The sequence below is a fragment of the Harmonia axyridis genome, chromosome 5 (genome assembly GCF_914767665.1).
Source record: "Harmonia axyridis chromosome 5, icHarAxyr1.1, whole genome shotgun sequence".
Taxonomy (NCBI): domain Eukaryota; kingdom Metazoa; phylum Arthropoda; class Insecta; order Coleoptera; family Coccinellidae; genus Harmonia; species Harmonia axyridis.
This window is the reverse complement of record NC_059505.1, coordinates 41,462,712-41,488,023: the sequence shown is the minus strand read 5'-3', so window position 1 is coordinate 41,488,023 and position 25,312 is coordinate 41,462,712. Positions and strand designations below refer to the sequence as shown.

The 25,312-nt window shown below is 38.5% G+C and overlaps 1 protein-coding gene across 7 annotated transcripts in view; it reads left to right on the top strand.

Annotated features, from left to right (window-relative positions):
- LOC123679945 overlaps nucleotides 1-25,312 on the top strand; it is a 149,979-nt gene that overhangs the window by 113,897 nt on the left and 10,770 nt on the right. For all 7 annotated transcript variants that reach the window (XM_045617531.1, XM_045617530.1, XM_045617526.1 and 4 more), the window contains 4 exons: nucleotides 3,610-3,783; nucleotides 3,858-11,168; nucleotides 11,555-12,511; nucleotides 19,260-19,562. In XM_045617531.1, coding sequence (XP_045473487.1) covers nucleotides 3,610-3,783; nucleotides 3,858-11,168; nucleotides 11,555-12,511; nucleotides 19,260-19,562 — 8,745 coding nt within the window. The remainder of the gene's footprint in view (nucleotides 1-3,609; nucleotides 3,784-3,857; nucleotides 11,169-11,554; nucleotides 12,512-19,259; nucleotides 19,563-25,312) is intronic.

The following is a 25,312-nucleotide window of genomic DNA, read 5'->3' as shown; positions in this document are numbered from 1 at the left end:
AGCGTTCTGTGCTGCGTTGTTACATCATCGCAAAATATAGCGATGACCCGTCGGAGGATTTGGCAACCTGTTCAGAAATTGTAATGTTTATTCCGGGATTATTTCGACTTAAATTTAGAAGATCGCGCTTGTTCCGTTGATAACACTCCGGCTCTGGCTTTCGGTTTGAAATTTGGCCAACATTTTCGTAGTAAACATCGTGGAGATGTTTTTCTGGGGTTTGCCGGAGAAGCAGACACAGATTTTGTTTGAATGATTCAAACAAATGCAAGAGAAACGAGGTGCTTTGTCTCGAGATCAAAAAACGCAGATATTAGTTCTTATTACGTCCTCGAATCATCAGAATAATAGATCGATTTCATTGAAATTTCACGTCTAACAGGCCAATTGAAAAGTCCCCGGTCTACCATAGTAAAACACATTTTTTTGGCAAAATTCGATTTTATTATTCAACATAGTTGCCTTCGAGGGCGATACAGCGATTATAGCGATCTTACAACTTTTCGATACCATTTTTGTAGTACGATTTGTCTTTCGCTTCAAAATAGGCCTCACTTTCGGCGATTACTTCCTCATTGGCGCTAAATTTCTTTCCAGTGACCATTCTTTTGCGGTCTGAAAACAGGAAAAAGTCGCTGGGGCCAGATCTGGCGAATACGGTGGATGCAGAAGCAATTCGAAGTCCAATTCATGGAATTTTGCCATTGTTTTCATTGATTTGTGACACGGCGCATTGTCTTGATGAATATTTAGAATACTGATGCCATAACCTTGCCAGCTGACTGTTGTGTTTTTACTCGCTTTGGATTCGGTTCATCGTAAGCAGTCCTTTCAGCTGACTGTCGATTGAACTCCGGAGTGAAATGATGGAGCCATGTTTCATCCATTGTCACATATCGACGCAAAAATTCAGCTTGAAACACTGCTCAGAATCATTAACACGTTGTTGCTTTTGATCGATTGTGAGTTCGCGCGGCCCCCATTTTGCACACAGCTTTCTCATGTACAAATATTCGTGAATGATATGATGTACACGTTCAGATGATATTTTCACAATTTCAGCTATCTCGATCAAATTGACTTTACGGTCATTCAAAATTATTTTGTGGACTTTTTGATTTTTTCGTCGGTGAGTCTCTCTTGTGCGTCCACTGCGTTCGCCGTCTTTGGTGCTCATTTTACCACTTTCAAACTTAGCATACCAATCAATGATGGTTGATTTTCCTGGTGCAGACCCCGGAAACTCTTTATCAAGCCAAGATTTTGCTTCAACTGTATTTTTTTCCTTCAAAAAGTAACATTTTATCAGCACACGAAATTCTTTCTTTTCCATCTTTTTTCAAATAACAAAAGTAGCTACACTCACAACGCAATATCTTTCAAACTAATGGTCGGACTGCTGTCAAATTTTGACACGTATCGTTTGAAAGTTGGTACTAACTAAAAATCATATGAATCTGTGCGTCAGACCGAGGACTTTTCAATTGGCCTGATATAGATTTATTAAGAATAGGACACAAATCTTGTGCAGCTTCCATTAAAAAATCATGTACCAATAAATTTCATCAGCATCCTTTAGGAAAGTCAAGAAACACCTAACCTACCATCGCAAACCTAAAAACTTGCAACCATCCTAGAAATCCCCCCAATTTTTTCTCTTTTTCCTGTTGCATTTCAACCATCGAGGAAGCGTCTATTTCTCGCACATTCTTCTCAGATGTCAACGTGTGACATTTAACCGGCTGCCAAACTTAAGAACGACGCTCGCGACCGTCAGAGAGCGTCGAACTTTTGCCGGCCGGCCTCGACGTCGGCGACATCGGCGTCCGAATTGCATCGCGACGCTCTAGAGGCCAGCGCATCGTGTGGGATAGATCAGGCAAAGTGATCGTTCGGTTATTGGCAAGTTGCTAACGATAGTTAGCAGTCAGTCAGTCGACGTGATTTCGTTATCTGTGCCGGTTTAGGAGTTGACGTAAGTTTACAAGAAAATCCGATATATCGGGAAGTTAGTCATCTGTTTCGAAGAGTATTGCGCCATAAGGGTTGGGATGTTTCGCGAGAAACGTCGATTTTTTCGGTTTAGGAAGTTTGTCTGATCGTTACTCAACACCCTGTGTTTTTTGGCTAGTCGAACATCGCGTATTCGATGCACTTCGTCGTCTCGTATTGTTTCTCTTGAAAGGACTGCATTTACGGTATTTATTTGACATTTATTGCCTGAAAATTTCTTAAATACTATTTTCTAATTACCAATTGAGTTATCTTGCAACAATTTCCTGGTTGATTCATTTAATCATTCATTAAGTTATTCATTTATTCTTTGAACTATTCATTTATTTATTCATTTTTTCATTCATTAATTAATTCATTATTTATTTATTAATTTATCAACTCATTTAATCATTCACTAGGATATTAATTTATTCATTTATTTATTCATTTTTTCATTCATCAATCATTTCAGTTTTTATTTATTAATTTATCCACTTATCTATTCATTCACTAAGATATTAATTTATTCTTTGAAATATTCATTTATTTATTCATTCATTTATCAATTCATTTTTTTATTCATTTATTCTTCATTTATTAATTTATCCACTTATTTATTCATTCACCAAGATATTAATTTATTCTTTGAAATATTCATTTATTTATTCATTCATTTATCAATTCATTCTTTTATTCATTTATTCTTCATTTATTAATTCATCCACTTATTCATTATTTAATTCATTTATTCATTCATTCGTTCGTTTATTTTATACTTTTATATATTTTTCATCTATTCATTTATTCCTGTGATCATTCATTTCCATATTCATTTATTCATTTTTTTCAGTTCGTAAAACCATATGATATTTCCCATTTAAAAATGACGGTTTGGTCCTATAAATGAAAACAGTTTTAAAAACAAACTCTTTGAAATATGGGTACCTTCTGAGTATTCTCAGAGGAGCATGAGCCAGGATCTTATTACACCAAACTACTCTGCATTTTTCTACTTTGCATTCTGTCAAATTTACAAAGTGAAAAAATAAATGCTATTGTACAATAATAGGAGTTGGACAATGGTAGGACCTAGTGCACCTTGCAAATACTTTATAACATTCACTTGACCCTTCAGTTCGCATTTTTTCATTCTGAATGATTTTTTTACAACGTAATTCTTTTGAAGAATGAAAAATGCAAAGTAGTTGGGTGCAACAGGACTCAGGTGTTGAGAAATTCAAAGTGCTGTCAAGTGATGCCGAAAAAATGTTCGTCAGAATCAATATTCTTCACCATCTACCAAAATTTTTCTGGGAATGTTACATGTTCAATTTTTATCTAATATATAAAACGAAATATCAATAAAAAAAAACAGCATAAACTGTCGAGAATGCTGCCTAAAAATATCTAGTTACAAGATGAGTTACTTCCTTGAATAGAGTTTGAAGTTACTCTGGCCTCACGAAAATATACTTCTTGACATTTGATTTCCTCACAAAAATTTTCCAAGATTGCTCTGAGTTTTTCCAACTTGATCATTCGAACTTGATACTTAAAGTCGTGAACACTTTGCATTCAGTATTAACTCTTCTCATATCTTGCTTACAATTTCAGATAATCGCCACAGATCTTAAGAAACACGCTGCTGAAGCCATACGCCTGGAAAGCCTGACCCTCGAGCTAAATTCAGATGAGGATACAGAGAACTTGGTAGCCAGTTTGGCCAAGGTCAGAACCAGGATAGCCTTCCTGTTATCTCAGGCCGAAAATGGACGGACAGCCATAACTGTATGTATATATTCTTTAATACACCTCAAATACAACTCTTACATATCAAAATTTGACGATTTTTTCTTCTGCAGAAGGCACAATCGAACCAGGACAAGAAAAAACGAGAACTCGAGGACTACAAAAACCTCCTGAACGAAATCGAGACCTGGATTGTGTCCGTAAGGACCATATTAGAGACTTCTAAACGAACAAACACCGAATCTCAAATACAAGAATTCATCATCGAAGTCGAAAACCTTCACAGAGAACTTTTAGAGAAGGAAAGAAAACTGGTGGAACTCTCCAAGATCTGCAAGGAATTCCAGAAGCACGCCGACCTCGAACAAATTTCTCTGGCGCTATGCATCCAGTTGGAATCCATACTGAAAATATTCGCCGAACAAAAAACAATATTCGAGCTTAAAATAGAGGAATTCACGAGGACCCTTGAGGAAGTCCGAGAAAGAAGAAGGAGCATCGCTGCGACTCCAGATACTTCCTTGGAGAACACCCTCAATTCAATTTCTATGCCCATTGAGGAAGTTTCTATTCACGCCAATGCACAGGAGGTTTCCGAGCCTCTAATACATCAGTCACAAGCTGTAGCCGTGACCATAGAGACTCAGACAGGAAACAGTTTGAAGTCACCAAAGAAAGAGCCTACGAAAAAAGACTTCACTGTCACTTACAACGAACCAGTAGACGCTCAAATTCAGGCTCAACTTTCTAAGGAATCTATGGAATGGGAAGGCGATACCAGAAAGAGAGAAACAATCACAATCTCCAAATATACCACGAGCGGTGGTGAAGAAACCATACAGATCGCTACCAAACCAATGGAACCCCAACCGCTGATCCAAGAACCCGACGATGACCTCCTGGTGGAAGCCAGTTATAAGAATCAAGCAGAAACGGACGCTATGTCCATGGAGTTGAACATATCCAATGCCAAACCAAACCAGCCCTATGAAACTGTGATGGTTGAACCAGACGAGACCACTACAGAGGTCATAGTGGACGCTGATGGTACAAAGAGAATAATCGTGAAGAAATTGCACAGAACTGTTGTCAGACACCAACAAACGGTTCAGCAACAAAACCTTACCTCCATGAGCACGCTGACGCAAGACAATGTTCCTATTAGCCAGTCATTCTCCCAAGTTACCCTTCAAGGTCAGCAAAGTAGCACTACAGTAGCTAGAGGAGATGGCAGACGAGAAATATTGACCAATAGGCAGTATGGTGGTAATATAATATCAGGCACAACTGGCGGAGATATCGACGTCCAAGAATTCAAAACCGACCCAGAAACCCACTACACTGTAATCGAAGCTGATAAGCCAACAGAAGTAGAAATCCAAGGTGTTAAACTCCACGAAGGAGATGTAACATTTGTTGATGAAGCCAACAAGTTGTTATCCACTGAACAGGGTCACATGGCGTTCGAAACCAGTCAGATCCACACGTCTAGCTCTAGCGTCAGAGCGGTGGTTCAGCAGGTAACCAGGAAAGTTATCAGGAAGACTAGAAGAATAATCAGAAGGATAGTAATTGTTGATGGAAAAGAACAGATCACTGAGGAAGTCGTAGAAGAGCCCGAGGAAGTAGAAGTGACTGAAGAGGGAATACCAAGAGTTAGCATCAATGTTACGAAAACTGTTGATGGTTCAGTTGTTTCGGAAAGGCAGTATGGACAACCTGCCGCTGCTCCTGGTGAAGATGTGGAGTTCCAGGAATCGGTTGTTATAGAACCAGTTATTGCAACAACCTCTGAACAACAACAAAGTGAAAAAATTCTGATTAGACAAACAGCTCTATCTATCGAACCTACGGAAGTTATTGAAATAGACCAACCTGCTTCCATTATAACAGAAACTTCTGAGGTAGTAATATCTCCACCCATTGAGATTGATAAATCAATAGAAAAATCCCCCACAACACCACAAGTGAAGGAATCACCACAACTCACTGAAAAGACACCCGAAGAACTTGAAGAGAAAAAACCTTCACCTATCCAAGAAACTCTACAAATAACCACAAAAGAATTAGAATCAGATATAGAACATATACCTGCTGATCAAGAAGCAGGCTGCTCCGAAGTCGTGGTGCAGGAAATAAACGAATCTGAACAGAGGTATGTTGAACACAAATCACCTCTGCCATTGATCGCACAGCATGTTACAACTCAGACAAGTTTTGAAACGCATAAAGAAATGATTCCTTCCTGCACGCCTGTCCATGAGAAAGTAGAGAATGAATTATCTGCACCTACTGTTGAACAAGTATCTGTTCGATCACCTAGCGTTGACGTAGCAAGTAGCAAAGAACAGCCTGTAACTGAAGTTTTTCATGCTACAGTGTCGCCTCAGGACCATCCTACTGAGGTAGTTAACTCTAAAGTCACACCAATAACATCAGAAAAAGAACCAAAACTCCAACAAACAACATCTGAAATACCTCTACTACATGTTGATAGAGAAAAGTCAAGTCCAGTAGATATATTCATAGCTACGGAAAGGAATCATAGTGAAATAACAGCACAACAAGACACTAATATTGCACCTTCTGCCACTACTACTAAAATAATAGACGTATCGAAATCTGGAGAAACTAGTACGACTACAAAAGACTTCGTAATCGAAGAACAAAAGACTTCTATACTGCCAGAACAGAACGAAGAGATAGAAAATAAGACTGAAACACCTTCATCTCCGAAGAAACAACAGCAAGCGGTTGAGATCACAGTATCTTTGGAAGAAAAACCCATGGATTGGAAATTCGAAACTGCTAAAATATCCAGTAAGATTACAATAGAGAAGAAGACCGAAGTCCAAGAGGAAAAACTTCAACGCGAAAGCGACTTCTCTTTGCCATCGATCTCCCAAAAAGTCACACAAAACCTGCCAACACCTAGACACGAAGAAGTACCAGCTGTGATTGAGTCTTCTCTTCATGAAACGTCAATCACGTCTAGCGAAATAGATCACGGAGGAAGAAAGAGTAAGAGAAAAAAGAAATCAAAAACGCCCGAAGAAGAATCCAAATCTATTGAAAAGGTAGAAGAAAAAGTAACTACCGAAGAAGCTATACCGACCGAAGAAATCATGCCAGCTGAGGAAATCTCTCTTGAAACAACTCTCTCTGAATCAACAGATATAATCATACCCACCGACTCGCAAGAATGCGGAGAAGAAAGTCCAAAACCAACTTTCGAGTCTTTTGAACCGGTGACCGAATCGGATCAGGAAGAAAGAAGCAAGGATACGGGTTACGAAGCTGATAAGACCACAGTAGATGAAAGCCTCATGGAAGATAACGAAAAGGAGAAGAAGAAACGCGTGAAGAAAAAGAAGAAACAGAAGCTAAAAGTCAAGGACACCGACGAATCATCACATGTACCAAAGTCACTATCTGACTCCGTAGAAGCAGGAGAATCAATCGTATTCACCGACGACGATAAAGCTGTTAAAGTTGAGGAGGAAGAGAACAAGGACTCGAAGAAGAAAAAGAGGAAGAAGAACAAAAGGGGAGAACGAAAAGAATCCGAAAGTGAACCTCTGCCAGATGAAACGGTAGATGATAGTGAAGTTTTCTCCGAACCACCACCACATCAGGCCAAAGATGAAGAACTAGACTCAGTTAACGATTCTTATCAAACTATTTCAACAGCTTCCGAAGTCGGAACAGTAAAAGTTATCGAAGAAACCATTTTGGCTCCAAGTAGTGAAGAAACCAAACTAATCGTCAAAGAAATTGTGACAAAGATCCCTGTCGTTGAAGCTGTTTTCATACAAGAGCAAGACTCTCAGACCTCTCCTGAAGTTGTTACTGAAATTGCTACTGTTGATACCAAACCCACGTCAATGCAAACTTCTCCAGAACTTCAAATAGAAACAACAGAATTCTCTATACAGACTGATGAGGAGAAGGTGGAGAAACCCGAATTAGTCGAGACTTCTAGCCAGGTAGAAATTACGGTCAGTGAAGTCGACATACAGACATCTCAAGAAGAAACATCGCCAGATCAAGAGAAGAAAGACATCAAAGACACTTCCATGCAAACTATCACACCAGAAGTAGTAGAAATTCGAGAGGAACCAGCAAAATCAACTCTCGAAAGGCAAGAACCTATTGAAACTGTCGAATCTTCCATGCAAGCATCGCAGAATGTAGAGGAGAGAGAAATGCAAACTAGTCCTATAGAAGTAACTAAAATAGAAACGGTAGAAGTAGAAACTCAAGCGCATCAGACACCTGAAATTCATTCAGCCCAAACTTCGCCTCTACCATCAGCACCACCAATGGAAGACGTTTGCGTTGAAACCGATAAAGAATCACCAATATCCCCATCACCGAAACAGGAACCAGCTGAAATGGAAGAAAGAGAAGCCCAGACCAGCTTTGTAGATATCAAAAATGAAAGTTTCGATGTCGAAACTCAAGCCTACCAATCGATAGACGTACACTCTGTTCAAACATCACCTCATCCATCAGAACCACAAACTGAAGACGTTGCTGTGGAAACAGACAGGCAAACTTCAAGACCATCCTCAGCAGAAATCGTTAAGGTACAAGAAACCAAAATCGAAGAGCGTGAAATGCAAACAAGTCCTGTAGTTGAACCTAAAAAAGAGACTGCAGAAGTTGAGACTCAAGCACATCAAGCCTCAGATATACATTCTGCTCAGACTTCCCCTGTACCATCAGCTCAAACTGAAGATGTTGGTGTTGAAACCGACAAAGAGTCTACACCGGTTAGTCCTGTAAGGATGTCTTCAGTAGAAACATCAGAAACTGCAACACAGGCTAAGCCAACTCCAGAACATCAATCATCCCAAACATCTCCCTTACCGACTACCTCTACAGTACATGCTAATGTGGGTACAGAATATTTGGTTGAAGATAAAACTCAAACCTTCGAAACAGACACCCAGACATCGCCAACTCCGGATGTAGTTCAAATGACACCTCCCAGTAGTCTGTCAGAATATGAAGTTTTAGTAAAAGCATCCATCAGTATACTTACTGACGAAAGAGGAAATTCTCAGCCAGTCTATGTCAACGTGGACACCGACTTACCCCATGATGGAAATACTGATGATGAGATGAAAGACGAAGTCGACAATGTGAGCGTTGAAGTTGCTTTAGACGATCTGGTGCTTAAAAAGCACTCCACCTTAACGGACTTCATAGAGAAAGAGAGAACTGACGTTCAAAACCAACTAACCGACGTACCAATAGAGGGCGTGGTCGTATCTTCGATAGTGACCGATTTGAACGAAGAAAAAGTTGAGGAGATGAGGAATAAAACTGCTTCACCACAGTCTGAAGATGCAGAAGTCCATATAAAACTTTCGATACCACAAGACCAATCTCTATCATCTGATAACTCCGAGGATGCCTTCAAAGTTGAGTCTTTCATTACGGAAACAACTCATAAGATTGTTGAAGACGATGTTCCTGAAGTAAGTGAGATAACTGAAACACCAACAACAGAGACTGAATCCACTCAGGATACTGTGAAGACCGTAATTGTCGTTGGTGATTCCGATAGATTGGTTCCAGTATCAGAACCAACTGTCCAGAAAACGAGAATATCTTCTCCGAAGACCAAACCAAAGAATAAACATGTCACCTCTGTCACGATAGAAGAAGTACAATCTCCGCATATATTAGTTGATACTCCGTTAACACCTTCAGAGGACTTCCCCATATCTCCACCTGAGTACCCATCAACTCACTGGTCTCATTCGGAACCAATTTACCCCAAGAAGGATTCCCAAGCTCTTATCGACAGCGAAAAGCAAGTATCGATCGTCGTCCAAAACGTTGGAGTCACTTGGGCCAACGCTCAAACTCTAGAACGCATCAAGAACCTTCAGAATGCCCAAAGAACTACACACCTGAGCGATGTGCTATACCTAGCCACCCTCAGTGAGGTTATAACAGAGGAATCAATAGAGCAAAGGAGTAGCAACGTTGAAAGACAGTTGAAATTGCTGCAAGAAGCTGTGGTCAGAAGAGACGTCCAAATCATCCAGCAGACCATCATAACCACAGTCGAAACTATAACTACATGGCTGGAAACTATTGAATATAGAATCTACGTAAGCAGACAACAGACATCTGAGGGTCCATCTCAAGAAAGAGTGGAAGAATTCAACACTCTCAAAGATGAAATAGTCGAGATAGAAGATAGAATAGAACAGCTTCAAACTGAGTTGGGTAAGGCTGATGATATATACAACGAGGAAGATAGGAATAGAATGAAGGGTTACATTGATTCCTTACAACAGCAGGTGAAAATTATAGAGGATGTAACGGAAGAGAACGGACAGCTAGCTGCTGGGGATCTTAAGAGATGGAACGAGTTTGTAGAAGAGCTTGCTGATGTGAGTCAAACGATTTTGGATAACCAGGAGGCGTTGAATGATCTTAGAGATTCAGACGCTTCACCTCAGACTAAACTCAACGAATTGGATGAACTAGATGGTGTTAACAAGACACAGATGGTTAGAACCGTTCAACTGTTGGCAGCAGCCAAAGGATTATTGAGAGATTTTCCTACAAGGGAGATACCAGAAGAGGTGCAGAGAAACCAACAACTGGTGAAGCAAATCGAACAGCAGATACTGGTTGAACGTGAAAAAGCCTATCAGTTCCTCACGTTAGCAGATGAGTACGAACAAACTCTTAAGGAGTTCAGTAAGATCGTTGACATAGCTGAAGCCATCGTCGAAAGCTCGCTGACCGTCAGAAATCTGGAACACCTGGAGAACGAGATGCAGAACCACCGCAAGTTCTTCGTGAACCTCAGTCACTGTAGAGCCATTCTGGAATCTCTGGAAGAAAACCTGGATTCCGAAACCAAAGCCAAACACTCAGAACTTCACAACAGTTTGTACGAAAGGGCCAGCATCATCTTGGATAGAGCTACTGGTAGGTTCCAGCTAATGTTCAGCGCAGCTTCCAAATGGACCACCCTGGAGCAGGGAATGAAAGAGGAAATGAGATGGCTGCAAGTCGCCCAAGAACGCATACCGGATATAAACAACGTCACTTCCTACGATTACGACAGCTACATGAACCACTATCTATCGCTCAGTCAAGATATAGCTCACCATCAAGCAGCATTGTTGCATCTGAAGGATCTGGCTCTCAAGGTTCAAGAGCTTGTGGTTTGTTCTGGTCTGGAGCAAGAGTACACAGACGCACTGGAGATCATCAGGAAGCTGCAGGAAGACGTTAACGGCAATCTGCAACGTATCGCGGCTTTCAAAGACAACTGGAGGATGTACAATAAGCAGAGCAACTCGCTGGAGTTCTGGCTCAAAGAAGCGGACGTCGCACTCGCAGAATTGGAGAAACCGGAACCTCATAGGAGTCGGATGAGACAATTCTGGGTGAGTTTTCGATCGCTTGTTCTCCGATTCTGTTAAACCGTATAACTTTCGTACGGAGAAGCCGAAAAACTTGAAATTTTCAGGGTAGGTTCGGATCTTGAATGCCACTATTAGGTTCGTTGAGGGCCAAAATTCCGACTAGGGGTTCTGTAGATATGGACGTTCGAAATTTTTTGTTCTTGTTCATTTTGAAACTGTAGGTTCGATAGAGTTAAAAGTTTGCATTTGGGTGTGGAGTCTCAACTCTCAACTTCATGCGAAATTTTATGTTGATTGCTTAATCAGAACCGAAAATTGAAGAGGAGTATACAAAATTTGAAATTTCGTGGAAAAAATACTTCTCACTTCACGTGAGTACTTCTCTAATTTAACATCTTTCTTTCCAGGAGCTCAAAGCCCAGTGCGAGGTCAATAACAACCTTCTACGCAACGCCAACACCTCCTTCGAGACCTCGATTACCATAATACCAATAGCAGACGAGATGGACCAAAGGAAATCGCACTCTTCACTCCTAAACCGTTGGAACACCATCTCCTCCAGAATCTCCAACATAGAAAACCACATCATGGGCACCATATCCTCAGCGAACGTCCCAGTCAACGAGAAGCTGGCCATCATCGAACAAGAACTAGAAGACCTTAGGGTCGACGTGGACCAACAACGTGGCGTCATGAAGAACGAGGAAGAACTCAACCTGTACATCGAACGCCTTCAGATCATGTCTGTTAGGTTGGACGCCCTGCAGAACGAACTTGGTCGCTTGGGACTCTTGTCCGCCAACGAATCAGACAAAGTCACTGAGCTGCTAGCCCTCTCCAAGAGGCTGGAGCTCCAGATCGCCGAAGAACTCGAAGGAGCCTCCGTACTCAAAGACTCCCTCAGAGGAATACAGAAGGGCATGGACAGGCTGAGGAGGAAATTCGCGGAGATCGAAGAAACCCTGAATCGGGCAGAAGAGGCGGAGAAATTGGGAAGCGCAGAGGTTCACAAGGCGGTGAACGATTGCCTCAAGGTGGACCAAGACCTGGTGACCCACTGGCAGGACGTGATGTCGCTGAGGCAGCTACTGCACACCCTGCCCATGAGGCTGAAGGCGACGGTGTCGCCGGTGGCGGTGGAAAGAGAGATCTCGCAGATACAGGAGGAGTACACGGTGTTGGAGAAGAGGTGTGGTCAACTGTTGGCCTTGCTGAAGAGCAGGTTGAACCTGTGGCAACGGTTCGAGAGGCAGTTGGAGATGGTGCAGGAGAGCGTGCAAGAGGCAGATTTTATGATGGACCTGTTGACGATCCAAGGCACCGTGGACTATGAGAGGTTGAGGAAGGCCACCGAGCGATTGGAGGTTAGTCTTTTTCTTTTTATGATGTTGCGGTTGCGTCATTGATTTTTATTTTAAAATGTTTTTGTTAACACAAGGAACTGGCAGGATTTCAGAGGTAAATTCAGTCAATATATAATAATACACTTTGAAATATAGTTGAAAAACTAATCTGTCATTTTTCGTTTATACCACCAATTTAGAAACATTCTGTATTTAAAGGGGAATATTGAAAAATTCGTGACTTGATGAGCTAGAACCTTGCGTTAAAAAATATTTAATTCAATTCGATCATAGCCATTAGGGATTCATGGCTTGGCTTGATTCAAGCTACTTGGTTTGAACTTGACTTGATTTCAAGTCAAGCAGTAGTTTTTCAATCTCAAGTAAAGTTTTTATTCATCAAGTATTTGAATCATATCAAGCTACTTGATTATTAGCAGTTTTATTGTGTCACATCAATAAAAAAATGATGAAATGAGAAGGGACCTTGCAAGAAACACTTTTATTTATCAAACTTATTGTATGGAAGAACCGAAAATATCAACTTTTTTGAAATAGAACCATAAATTGAATCACTATAAATCATAACAAAATCAAAAATAATAAAAAAAAAGTTTCTTGATATTGAGAAACCTCCAGGTCTTGTTTGATTTCATTATTTTCCATTCAGGATCTAAGACACATGAGGCATCTCATAGATTTGTCGCCTAACTTATTGCGGATTTTTGTAACTGTAAAAGCAGCTCTGGAAAATTGTATTTCAACAGGAGTTGAAGATGCTGGCGTTGATTGAAAATCCTTGGCCATTTTGGCCAAGTTTGGAAAGATATTTCTGAAACTACCAAATTCTACATATAGATTTCATAGAAATGTGAGAAAACTACTAATAAAGTCACACTGGCGAATGCTTCAGTCTTAGGCGCTCGAGGAATCCCCTTATTTAGTCTAAGCATGCACGAGATTTCAGAAATATATGCCGTGCGACGCGTGCATGTCAAGCTCAAGTAATATCAAGTAGCTTGATATCAAGTTAAGCAATAAATATCTAAAATCAAGTCAAGCTCAAGTATGTAATTTTTCACTAGCTCGATTTTCAAATCGAGTAGTTGGTTAAAATGTCAAGCTACTTGGTTTGATGAATCCCTAAAGGGTATTACAGGTTTGAAATTTCATAATTCCGAGTAGTTAATTTCTGGGAATGTGAATTCTTCAAAATTTAAATCCTGTTTTTTTTCCTTTAAAATTCACTGATCGTAATCATGAATTTGGGGGATCAAAAGGTTATTACTAATGATTTTTGTAAAGATGAAACACTGAGCGTTGCACGGACAAATATTTTTTTCCATTTAATAATAATAAATAATAATAATAAAGTTTATTTTTCTGTGCATAGCTACAGGCATAAACATTTATCACGAAGGCGTGAGCCTGTACATGATCAATTGCATTACTCCTGAAATTTTACAGTAGCCATATCTAGTAAATAAATGAACAGTAATTACTAAAAAGTAAACAAACATAATCTTCTGAAACTATTTAAAAACAGTTGTCCATTAGATAGAATACATAATCTGAGCATATATTAAAGAACAATAGGATACAGTTATAACGCTTTTTACAATGACAGATACAGATACAGAATTTTTATTTCCCTTTTTTTTTTTTGTTCATTTGATCGTTGGAAACGAATGAATCTGTGAGTCAATCTTATTGAGAAAAATAATTTGCTATTGTTTAAAAATTGCGGCATTCCCACAGCCGAATCGTCCCAACCGAACGCCAAAACCGCGGAAAAACTGTTACAGAGGGCGAGAACATGCGTCTTCCCGCACCGCAAATTCGTACCGTTGTTCTTTGTCTCTTCGAAACGATTGAAACGAATCTCGAGCGATCAGTCGACTTCCGACGTTTTCGATAGCTGCACGTCGAGCGAGGAAGCTGATGTTTGCGCGGTTTCGTACGCCGATAAAACAACGGACGACGGAAAACAGAGTTTCCTCAAATCGGCCTTTCGTGTTTTGATTTAACGGTTAACGAAGCGGGTATCGCTCTGCATCTCTTCGTTTTGTGCCTCTCTGAGTGCGATACTGTTGCGGAATTTCGTTTCAGACGGTCTAAGTGACAATTATTTGACGTTATCTTGACGATTAGTATTCGTATCCGATGGGTGATGTGCCGGATTGAATTGAAAAATATGTGTGTTTGAGGAATAATTAAAGTTCGGTTCTTATATTTTTTTTCGACGGTAAGTTTGGTAGGTTCAATTCCATAGAGTAATAAACATAGATAGAGGGAGTATACACAATTTTTACATGTCCCCAACATGGTTAGATTACGTTGTCGGATTGTGATATATTTTCAAATACACAATTTTACTATATCGTTATGAATCTATATTATATCGAATGAAATATATTTATTTCAGTGATTCCCGATTGAATATGCAAATTTGAATGTTTGGAATCCGATATTTTTCCTAATTGTCGATTTATAATAAGCAGAATATTTATTATTTTCCGTATCTACCTGCTGAAATCCAAGGTTTGACAACTTTTGCTCTCCTAGTGTCATCGGTTGTTTCACGTCGTTTGGCGCGCTTGAAGTTTGTTTTCTGAATTTCTGATATATTTAGGTATTTATTCCTATATATTTTGAGTTATGATAATATGAATCGTAGATTCACTATGGGACATATGAAGTGCGTTCTGTGTGGAGAAACTCGCGAATTGAGTGAAATATCGTTATCACTGATATGTTTTCATTTCCGCGCGCTTCATGTCAAATTTGATAGTTCATGTTGGGGACAAAATTTACTTACTGAAAATGACATATGCCCCCTCTATCTATGTTTATAATTCTGAGGGTAGGTTCTATCCTTCCGTTGTTTAAGATTTGAGAACTTTTTAGTAGTTTTTAAAAATTAGGAAAGTGGTGAAGTGAATATTAGGCGCACTTGTTTAAATCCATATTAATATAATGCTTTCAAGCATGAACCATCAACCGTTGTTATAGCTCAAATAACGAGTCAAATTGCTTCAGATGAAAACATTATGTGCGCTACTTTCATTCATCTCTTTTTTGGAACAATATTCGAGTAAACGAAAAAGCATATAAAAATAATGTGTGCATGCTTGAAAGGTTCGATTTTCCAATTTTTCAATATAGGGTATTCCTAAATTGTTGTTATAAATGAAAATTACAGATTCCTCAAATCATTCTATGAAAAAAAGTCCTATAAACATGGGCCTGCAAATGCTTTGTTTTCGAGATACAGGGTGTTAAAGTTTGTTTTTTTTTCCTCTCATAGTACCTTCCTTTACAAGATATTCGACTTAAATTTGGTATAGATATTCCAATTCGAAGTGTTCATCATGTAATGTGCCAATTTTGAATGCAAATCTACAGGGTGATATTTTTTCTGGAACAGTGTCTGCTTCTTTCCTCCAGAACTTTTTCTGATAGACTACTGCTTGTTTAGGAAATTGTAAAAAGAAACTTTGGTCCAGTACTTTAACGTAATGTACTTTCTGGTTTTTTGTAGTTTTGTCTATCTGCTACCGATTTCAATAAAAAATATCAAACAATCAAACTCTAGTAATCCTCAGAATAATCCAAATTATTATAAAAATCCAGTTAGTAAGTCACAAAAAAGTAGAACTACAAGAAACACCCTGTATCTCGTTTTCGGACCCATGTTCATTGGACTTCTTTTCTTTTCACAAAATTATACAAGGAATCTCTGATTTTCCCTTGTACATCCAGTGGAACATTCTGTATATTCTCAACAATAGTGACAATGTAAACAATAATAACCAGTAAAACGAAAGATCTGAAAAAGCAAAAGAGATACGTATTGTTTATTATCGAGCGAACAGATGTTAACCATACCTCTCGATCGGATAATTTAGCTGAATCCCAAAAACGATCGCTTTCAAATTGTAAACAAATACAGAGAAATATTTACGTTTTGCTCAGATTGCGAGTTTCACAAAACTTCCATTGTGATGATTTCTTTCCATGATCAAGTCGTTTTTGTCTCGAATTGAAATTCATAGAAGCCAAACTGAAAACAATTAGTTGATGAATGTTTCGTAAAACACGAACTACCTTTATTAAGGAATCTAATAGGTTAGTGAATAATTTTTCCCCAGTTGGAGTTTGAAAAACGAAACGAATCTCCGAGATTCAAAATGTTTTTCGAGCGATTCATAAACTTTCAATTAACAAACTGAAGTACCTGAATAAAATCAACAAGGAATAGAATTCAATGAGGATCTATTTAATCATACGAATATGGAAATAATTAAAATTGATAACCTCCATTCAAACGTATAAAAACAATACACAATGAACAGTTAACAAACTTTCGAGTTCTTGTTTTTTTCCGATCGTCTCGAGTTTTTTTGTCTCTCTTCCAAACGCAAATATAAGAAACGAAATAAGATGAACTTCAATGCAATTATATGTAATAATTTATGTCTAGCACTTTTTTTAACCTCAAGTTCAAGGAAGTACCAACGTTTTTCCTGTTGATAAATATGTTTTAAATATATATTTATATCTGATAAGGATGGTTGAGATTGTTGAGAATGAAGTTATCATATTAAATAGGTTACGCCTGTTTGTAGATATATTTTGCACAACGCAAGCATATTTGCTGTTGAAATTTCTCAGTCTCTTTTGAATCGTTGGTTTCATACAATAAAGTTTTTTTCAACTGTTTTGTTTATGTAAGATTATTGCAATGAGAACCAATCTAAAGTGTAACTAATGTATTTCTTCAGGGAAAATTAAAGTAATTGCATGAAATTTGATGGAACTATTGTTCCGAGACCCACATCAACTGTACCTAATTATTTTTATGAATGTTGAAAAATTAAAATGAAAATTTTCCATGACATATTTTCGAAACATATATCAAATTCCAAATTTGGACATTCAAAGATTTCCTCTCCGTCGAAAACTGATTTTTCTAAAGGTGAACATACACTACAGGTTTAGCCGCTTCGGGTAGGTGTTCGCCGAAATCCCGCGCTTTAGTCATATAAATTGCGGAACGTTTCAAAACTGAAAATAGCCTAGACACTTTCCGGACGTAATGGGCATGCTTATGACCTGCTATGAGTAATTAATCGTGGTATTTCAATCTACATAGTTTCTATCGGATCGTAAACAGGAATTCTGCATCGGAAGTCGATGCCGAGAATTGAGCAGTACATCTCCATATTCGTCGCCAACTCTTCGAGGAATCAATTTTCCAACCCGATTCGGTATCATGGACGTGCAGACTTGCAGGATGGAAACGTGAAGTGCCATACGCAAAATATAAAAATATTTTTTTTTTTGAGATTTTCATAGAATGGACTTTTAGAAACAAAACAAGTGGGTGATTTGATAAGAACAAGATAGGATGAACTTACGATCACATCAGTTTGAAGTAAACATGACTTTCATTTTATTTTCATTTCTTTCATTTTTATTTCATTTCCTTTGAGCTTAATGTTTGCTACGAATTTCGACATTTTCTACAATAACTCGTTATTCGAGAATCTGAATAGATGTTTTCTTATTAAAATCGTTAAAAGTTTATTACTTTCATCGATATTATCTTCAGAAAAGTAAACTATTGAATCAATATTGGAAATACATAAATGCTTTCGTATATAACACTTGATTGTTTATACTTCCAAGTTACGTCACTAAAGTCAAGTTGCGCATTTTGGTGACCCCTTTAAATATTACTTCATCGATTGGTTTGGTCTTTTTTTTGGTAGATATTCATTAGAATTAAAAATATTCACTTTTATGTCATTAATAACATCACTGAAGAATTTGAGAGCATTTAAATACTCTGTTATAAATTTGAAATTCAAAGGGGTCACGAAAATGCGCAACGTGACTTCAGACGCGCATTTTGGTGACCCCTTTGAATTTCACTTTTACGATTAGTATTTTTTGGGAAATATTCGTTTCAATTGAAAATATCCTCTTTTATGTCTCTAATAACATGACTAAAGAATTTGAGAGTATTTGAAAAATCTGTCGAATACTCTATTATAATTATAAAATTCGAAGGGGTCACCAAAATGCGCAACGTGACTTCAGGCGTTGCGCATTTTGCATTTTCGATTAGTATTTTTTGGGAAATATTCATTCGATTGCTAATAATATCACTGAAGGATTTGAGGGTATTCAAAAAATCTGTCAAATACTCAATTATAATTAATATCACTAATAATGTTAATGAATACGTTCCAAACCAATTGACGCGAATGTGGAACTCAATAATCGTATTTTGGACGAATAAGCTTGCTCAACCTGCTTTCCAAATGCAGTAGCTCTCCAGCAATTATACCTAACAGTTCCTATTGACATCCGCTATACATTAATTCGTGCTCCAGTGCTTTCTTGTGTTCGATAATTATGTCATCGCATATGAGGATTTTCTGATATGATGATATTTGTCGAATTCAAATCAATCTGTTTCATTTATTTTTCTCAAACTGATATTTTCACAATTTTCACTGAAAAAAATTCATAACAAAAACAAAAATTCATTGATAATGGATCTTTCAATTTAGAACCAATTGTCTAAGTACATTTCGAACGAGTAGTATAAAAGGGGCCTTCCTGTACAATGTCCGGGGCTCGCCGATTTATATTCTATCCATCGACAATCCTGCCAAAAGAATTTTAGACCATCCAAACCCAAAAATCGTCTGAAAAACCTCAAAAACTCTTCTAAAAATACCTTTTTTTCGTCTTGCAGAGCGTTTCGAGCAACTTGGTGAACCGTGAAGACCTGGTGGATGACCTGAAGGAGGCGGCCAAACCCCTGTCCACCTCCTGCACCCCCGAGGTCTGCGCCAAGGTCGAGGCAGCCGTTGACGAAGCTGTCACCGCCTATTCCACCACCTGCAGCAACCTCAAGGAGCTCTGCACCAAATACAACCACGCTGCCGATCTCTGGAAGCAGTACAAGGAGTCCAGCGACCTGGTGCATGAATGGGTTGAGAATTGCATGGACACAGTGGCGGACCTACCACCGGAGGAAGCGGTTGAAGCTGTAAAGGTAAGAGAATGCTTGATATTATGTGTAACTAGAGTTTATGGAGGTTGAGCAGTAATTTTTTTCTGTAAATACTCAGAGTTGTAACTCTATTGGTTATCCATGTCGTGGTCCGGATTTCACAGCACTGTTTCAATGACATATGTCAAACAGAACTGTCATCCGAATTGTCATATATTCAATTTAAGGTTAGCCATTCAATAATATGGATTGTTTACCTACTGCTGAACGTGTTAAAATTGTGAAAACTAACTATAAAAATAAGGATTGTGTAGTAAGTACATATCGTGCAAAACGGTCAGATTATGGTCGACATAATCGTCCATCTGAGTGTACAATTGGTAAGACGGTGAAAAAATTCGAAGAGACTAGATCTGTTACTGATGTCTTCAGGCCCATACATCATCGAAATATACTATCGACTGAAAATACTGCTGCTGTAAGTGAAAGTGTTGAAGAAGATCCAAATTTATCTATTCCTCGACGCGCACATCATTTGGGTCTCTCTTACGGCACACTATGGCGCATTTTGCATTTGGATTTGCACCTCCATCTTTATAAGGTCCAGTTGACATAACAACTTGAGCTAGCTGACCATGAAATGCGTAGAGCATAACAGGCCAGTTGAAAAGTCCCCGCTCTACCATAGTAAAACACATTTTTTTGGCAAAATTCGATTCATTATTCAACATAGTTTCGATACCATTTCTGTAGTACAATTTGTCTTTCGCATCAAAATAGGCCTCAGTTTCTGTGATTACTTCTTCATTGGCGCTAAATTTCTTTCCAGCGAGTATTCTTTTGAGGTCTGAGAACAAGAAAAAGTTGCTGGGGGCCAGATCTGGCGAAAACGTTGGATGCAGAAGCAATTCGAAGCCCAATTCATGCAATTTTGCCATTGTTTTCATTGATTTGTGACACGGTGCATTTTCTTGATGAAACAGTACTTTTTTTTTAAATGAGGCCGTTTTTTAAAGATTTCATCCTTTAAACGATCCAAAACGCTATATAATAATCGCAGTTGATGGTCTGGCCCTTTTGGAGGTAATTAATGAATATTATACCTTGCGCATCCCAGAATACTGATGCCATAACCTTGCCAGCTGACTGTTGTGTTTCTCCTCACTTTGGATTCGGTTCGTCGTGTGCAGTCCACTCAACTTACTGTCGATTGGACTCCGGAGTGAAATGATGGAGCCATGTTTCATCCATTGTCACATATCGACGCAAAAATTCTGGTTTATTGCACTTAAACAGCTTCAAACACTGCTCAGAATCATTAACACGTTATTGCTTTTGATCGATTGTGAGCTCAACCCGGTACCCATTTTGCACACAGCTTTTTCATGATATGATGTTCACGTTCAGATAATATCTTCACAATGTCTGCTATCTCGATCAACTTCAGTTTACTGTCATTCGAAATTATTTTGTGAATTTTTTTGATTTTTTCATTGGTAACAGCCTCTTTTGGGCGTCCACTGCGTTCGCCATCTTCGGTGCTCATTTCACCACGTTCAAACTTAGCATACCAATCATTGATGGTTGATTTTCCTGGTGCAGATCCCGGAAACTCTTCATCAAGCCAAGATTTCGCTTCAACTGTATTTTTTCCCTTCAAAAAACAATATTTTATCAGCACACGAATTTCATTTTTTCCATCTTTTTTCAAATAACAAAAGTAGCTACACTTACAACGCAATATCTCACAAACTAATGGTCAGACTGCTGTCAAATTTTGACACGTATCGTTTGAAGGTTGGTACCAACTGAAGATCATATGGATTTAATACTAGCACCGCCATCTGTGCATCAGACCGGAGACTTTTCAATTGGCCTAATAACGCCTGATTTTATCGCTGCATCGAAACTTTCTAAACAATAATCGGCTAAACGCTAAACCAATATTTTGACCGTTGACAAACTCCTTTAATTCGTCATTACCCCCTTATCTAAAGGTACTATTCTTTATCTTATCTGTTAGTTCGACCTCCGTTACCTCGTTAACTGCCAGTTTATCTAACAGGCCGAGAAAGCATCCCAAAACAGTCTGTTTTCACCGAAAATCTCCCTCTCGTTCGGTTTTTCTCGGATTCGCAGAGTTTTTTCGAGGGGGGCCAAGACTCAAAATGTTATTACGCGCTTTCCGACCAAATCGTCTATCTATCTGGGTCGGGACCAGATTCTGCATGCGTGTGAACATTATTTTTAGTGTCAAATCAGCGGGACGCGAGTTTTAAGTTTACTTTAACGTTTGAGTTTGACCGTGGAACTTTGAACGAAGTTATTTTCGGCGATTGATGAAGTTAATTGGCGCGCGCGAAAGATTTTTACGGAGATTTGTGGGTGCGTGTGTGCTAATTTTTTTTTTGTGGTTGGTGTTTTGAAAAGTGCGGTTCTTCGTATGTGGCGCCGATGAAGATTAGGCGTAGGAAGAGGGGTGGGAAGAGTAGGTGTACCAAGGATGACATCGAGGTGGGTTTGTGGATTTAACGGAATTTTTACTTCTGCAATTGTTTTCGTTTATTGTAATTGAGCATTTTTGACGAAGCTCGCGTTGGAATTTTTTTCGAATCATTGGTTGTTATTTGAAGTTCGGACGCTGTTGATCGTGTATGAAAATGAAACGAAAATAACCAATTATACAGAGTGTTCCATCGTTGACGCAACGCCCTATTATGGTTGAGGGTGTACACTAAATGTCTCACTAGATTCTTGAGTGCAGATTCATTTTGGCTCTAATCCGAAATTCCAATGCACGATTCTTTCAATTTTAAAAAGAAACCTTCGCTTGGCAGTTTAGAATGAAGTCACTGTTTTTTTTTATGAAAAAATATAGTTTTTGTTTTATATCACTTCTAAAATTATCTCTCTATCTATCTCAAATATTTCAATGATGACTTTCAAAATTTTTGGCATTTCTCATTCTGATGAAAACATTCATATGTTCTCGTGTATTTCATTTGAAAAATTCAGTAAATCATGGATAGAACTATCGCCAAATGAGAGAGCGATAAATGACAATTGGCGTAAAGAAATATTTTAGGAAAATTGGTAATTCCGTAACAAACAACGAAAAAATTTTGAAATTCATCATTGAAATACTTGAGATAAGATTGAAAAATCTTTCAATTTTCGAAGTGATATAAAATAAGAGTAACAATTTCTTTGGTGGAAAAACACAGTATGTACATATATTCTAAAATATTAGTCACAGACCCCTCAAATGAAAATGTTTTCTGAATATCTAGCTATGATCTAAAAAAGGATAAGGTTTCAAGTCCGTATTTTGCCTCCAAGAGAAATGGAAGTCTCAAGAAAATTATAAGATTTATTCCAAAACTTCCGTTTGAAATCTATAATTTCTGAAATAATAGACTTTTCGCAAAACTACATGCATTTTCGTGATCTACGAGATCACATAATTTATAAAAATGGTGTAAACTTCTCATGAAAATACTTTTAGATTTTTGAAATTTTTTAAGGTCCAGGTATTGCGAATTCGAGTAAAATTTTTGGATATAAAAATTTCTGGGCTAGTACAAAATTTGACTAATTAGTAATCGTCAATCCTCACACCGCTCACTGATTTTTAGTAGAATTGACAGTTCAAAAAAAAACTGAACTCGAAATTTTGGACAAATCTGTAAAAATTTAATCTGTACACAAAAATTGTTATATCTCCTAAAATATTTGTCACAGACCGCTGAAATAAAAACATTTTTTGAATATCTAGCTATGATCTGAAACATTATAAGGTTTCAAGTCCGTATCCTACCTCCAGGAGAAATGGCAGCCTTGAGAAAATTATAGAATTTTTTTCCGAAATTTCCGTTTAAATCCTATAATTTCTGAAATAACTGACTTATCGCGAAACTACAGGCATATTCGTGATCTTTGAGATAATATCAATTGGAAAAATGGTATAATGTGTCGAAAAAAATTCAAAAACTTCAGCGATCAACCGCAACAGATCATCGCGTCAATAATGGAAACACCCTGTATAGCTAAAACTCTACGAATGCCGGAAAATGCGAAGATTAAACTGCGAAAAGTTAAACGATATCCTCGCAATATCGTACGTTTTAGAAACGGGCCGCTTGGAGCTCTCCTAACTTGTCGGAAAATCTTTTTTTACGGTCGGAAGTTCTGCATCGAGGAAAATTAAGGTTCGCGTGTTCTTATCAAATAACAATCATTAAAACCGTCATGCGGACATTTGAGAACACAAAACCGCGCCTCGGTTGCATTTCTTCACGTGACCCATCAGGGACAAGGAGAGGAGGGGGTTGTGCTCGAGGTGCATCTCGTTCACTGCAAAAAAAAAATAGGTAGTTAACGTACCTGCGTTTTTTATATGATAAACGTAATATTAACAGGTACAGCAAACAATGAATTGTGCGAAATCAGAAAAAAAATGCAAACATTACATAGGCGTACAACTTCGCTTACGCAATTTTTTTCCGAAATTTGAGGCTTTATTGTAAAAAACTGGTTATACATTTATGATTCAAAGTATTGTCCATGACTGGCCACTACTTTCTCCCATCTTTCGGGCAGCGTACGAATCCCGCGTTGAAAAAACTGGTCATCTTTTGAAGCGATCCACGAATCGATCCAATTTTTTACTTCTCCATAAGACCGGAAGTGCTGGTCAAGTCGTATGCCATTGATCAAAACAATTGATAGCCCGAGGGAGCAACGTCTGTGTAGGACTTCCCATTTCAACGTTTCCAAGTATGTCTTTACCACTTTCGCAACATGGGATCGAGCATTGTCATACTGTAAAATCTCTTTATCATGTCTCTCGTTGTATTGCGACCGTTTGTCTTTCAATTTTTAGCTCAAACGCATTAATTGCGTTCGATAACGATCGCCTGTGATTGTTTCAGTCGGTTTTAACAACTCATAATACACTACGCCGAGCTGGTCCCACCAAATACTGAGCATGACCTTGAAACCGTGATTATTCGGTTTGGCCTTCGACGTGGAAGCATGGCTGCGATATCTCCATGATTTTCTGCGCTTGGGATTATCGTAATGAACCCATTTTTCGTCTCCAGTCACAATGCGATGCAGAAATATCTTCTGTCTTTGCCTTGCAAGCAGCTGTTCACAAGCAAACAAACGCCGTTCAACATCTCTCGGCTTCAACTCGTACAGCACCCAATTTTCTTGTTTCTGAATCATTCCATTGACTTTCAGGTGTTTCGAAATGGCTTGTTACGTCACTCTCAATGATCCTGCCAATTCTTGTTGCCTTCGACACGAGTCTTGATCAAGCAATGCCCCCAATTCTGCATCTTCGAAAACCTTCTCTCTTCTACCGCCATGCTGGTTCTCGACATCAAAATCATCGATCTTGAAGCATTACAACCACTCTCGGCACGTTCTTTCACTAATAGCGGCCTCACCGTTGGTATTTGAGAGCATTCGAGGGGTCTCAGCCGTAGATTACTTCATTTTAAAGTAGGGATGCACCGAAGCATCGATTCGGCTTCGGTATCCGGCCGCTTCGGCCTACTTTTCAATTATTCGGCTTCGGCCGAAGCAGTTGTTCGATTCGGCCGAAGCGACGAGATACAATTACGTGTTGAGACTCGCTCATATCGAATGTATCAGACCAGACGCCCTTTGATTGTGCTTTCATTTCGCGTTTGAAGTTCGAAGGGAGCGGTAGTTGTACAAACTTACAAGTAAAATGTCTAAAAAGAATAGTGATATTTGGAAATATTATTCGCTATGTGATGACA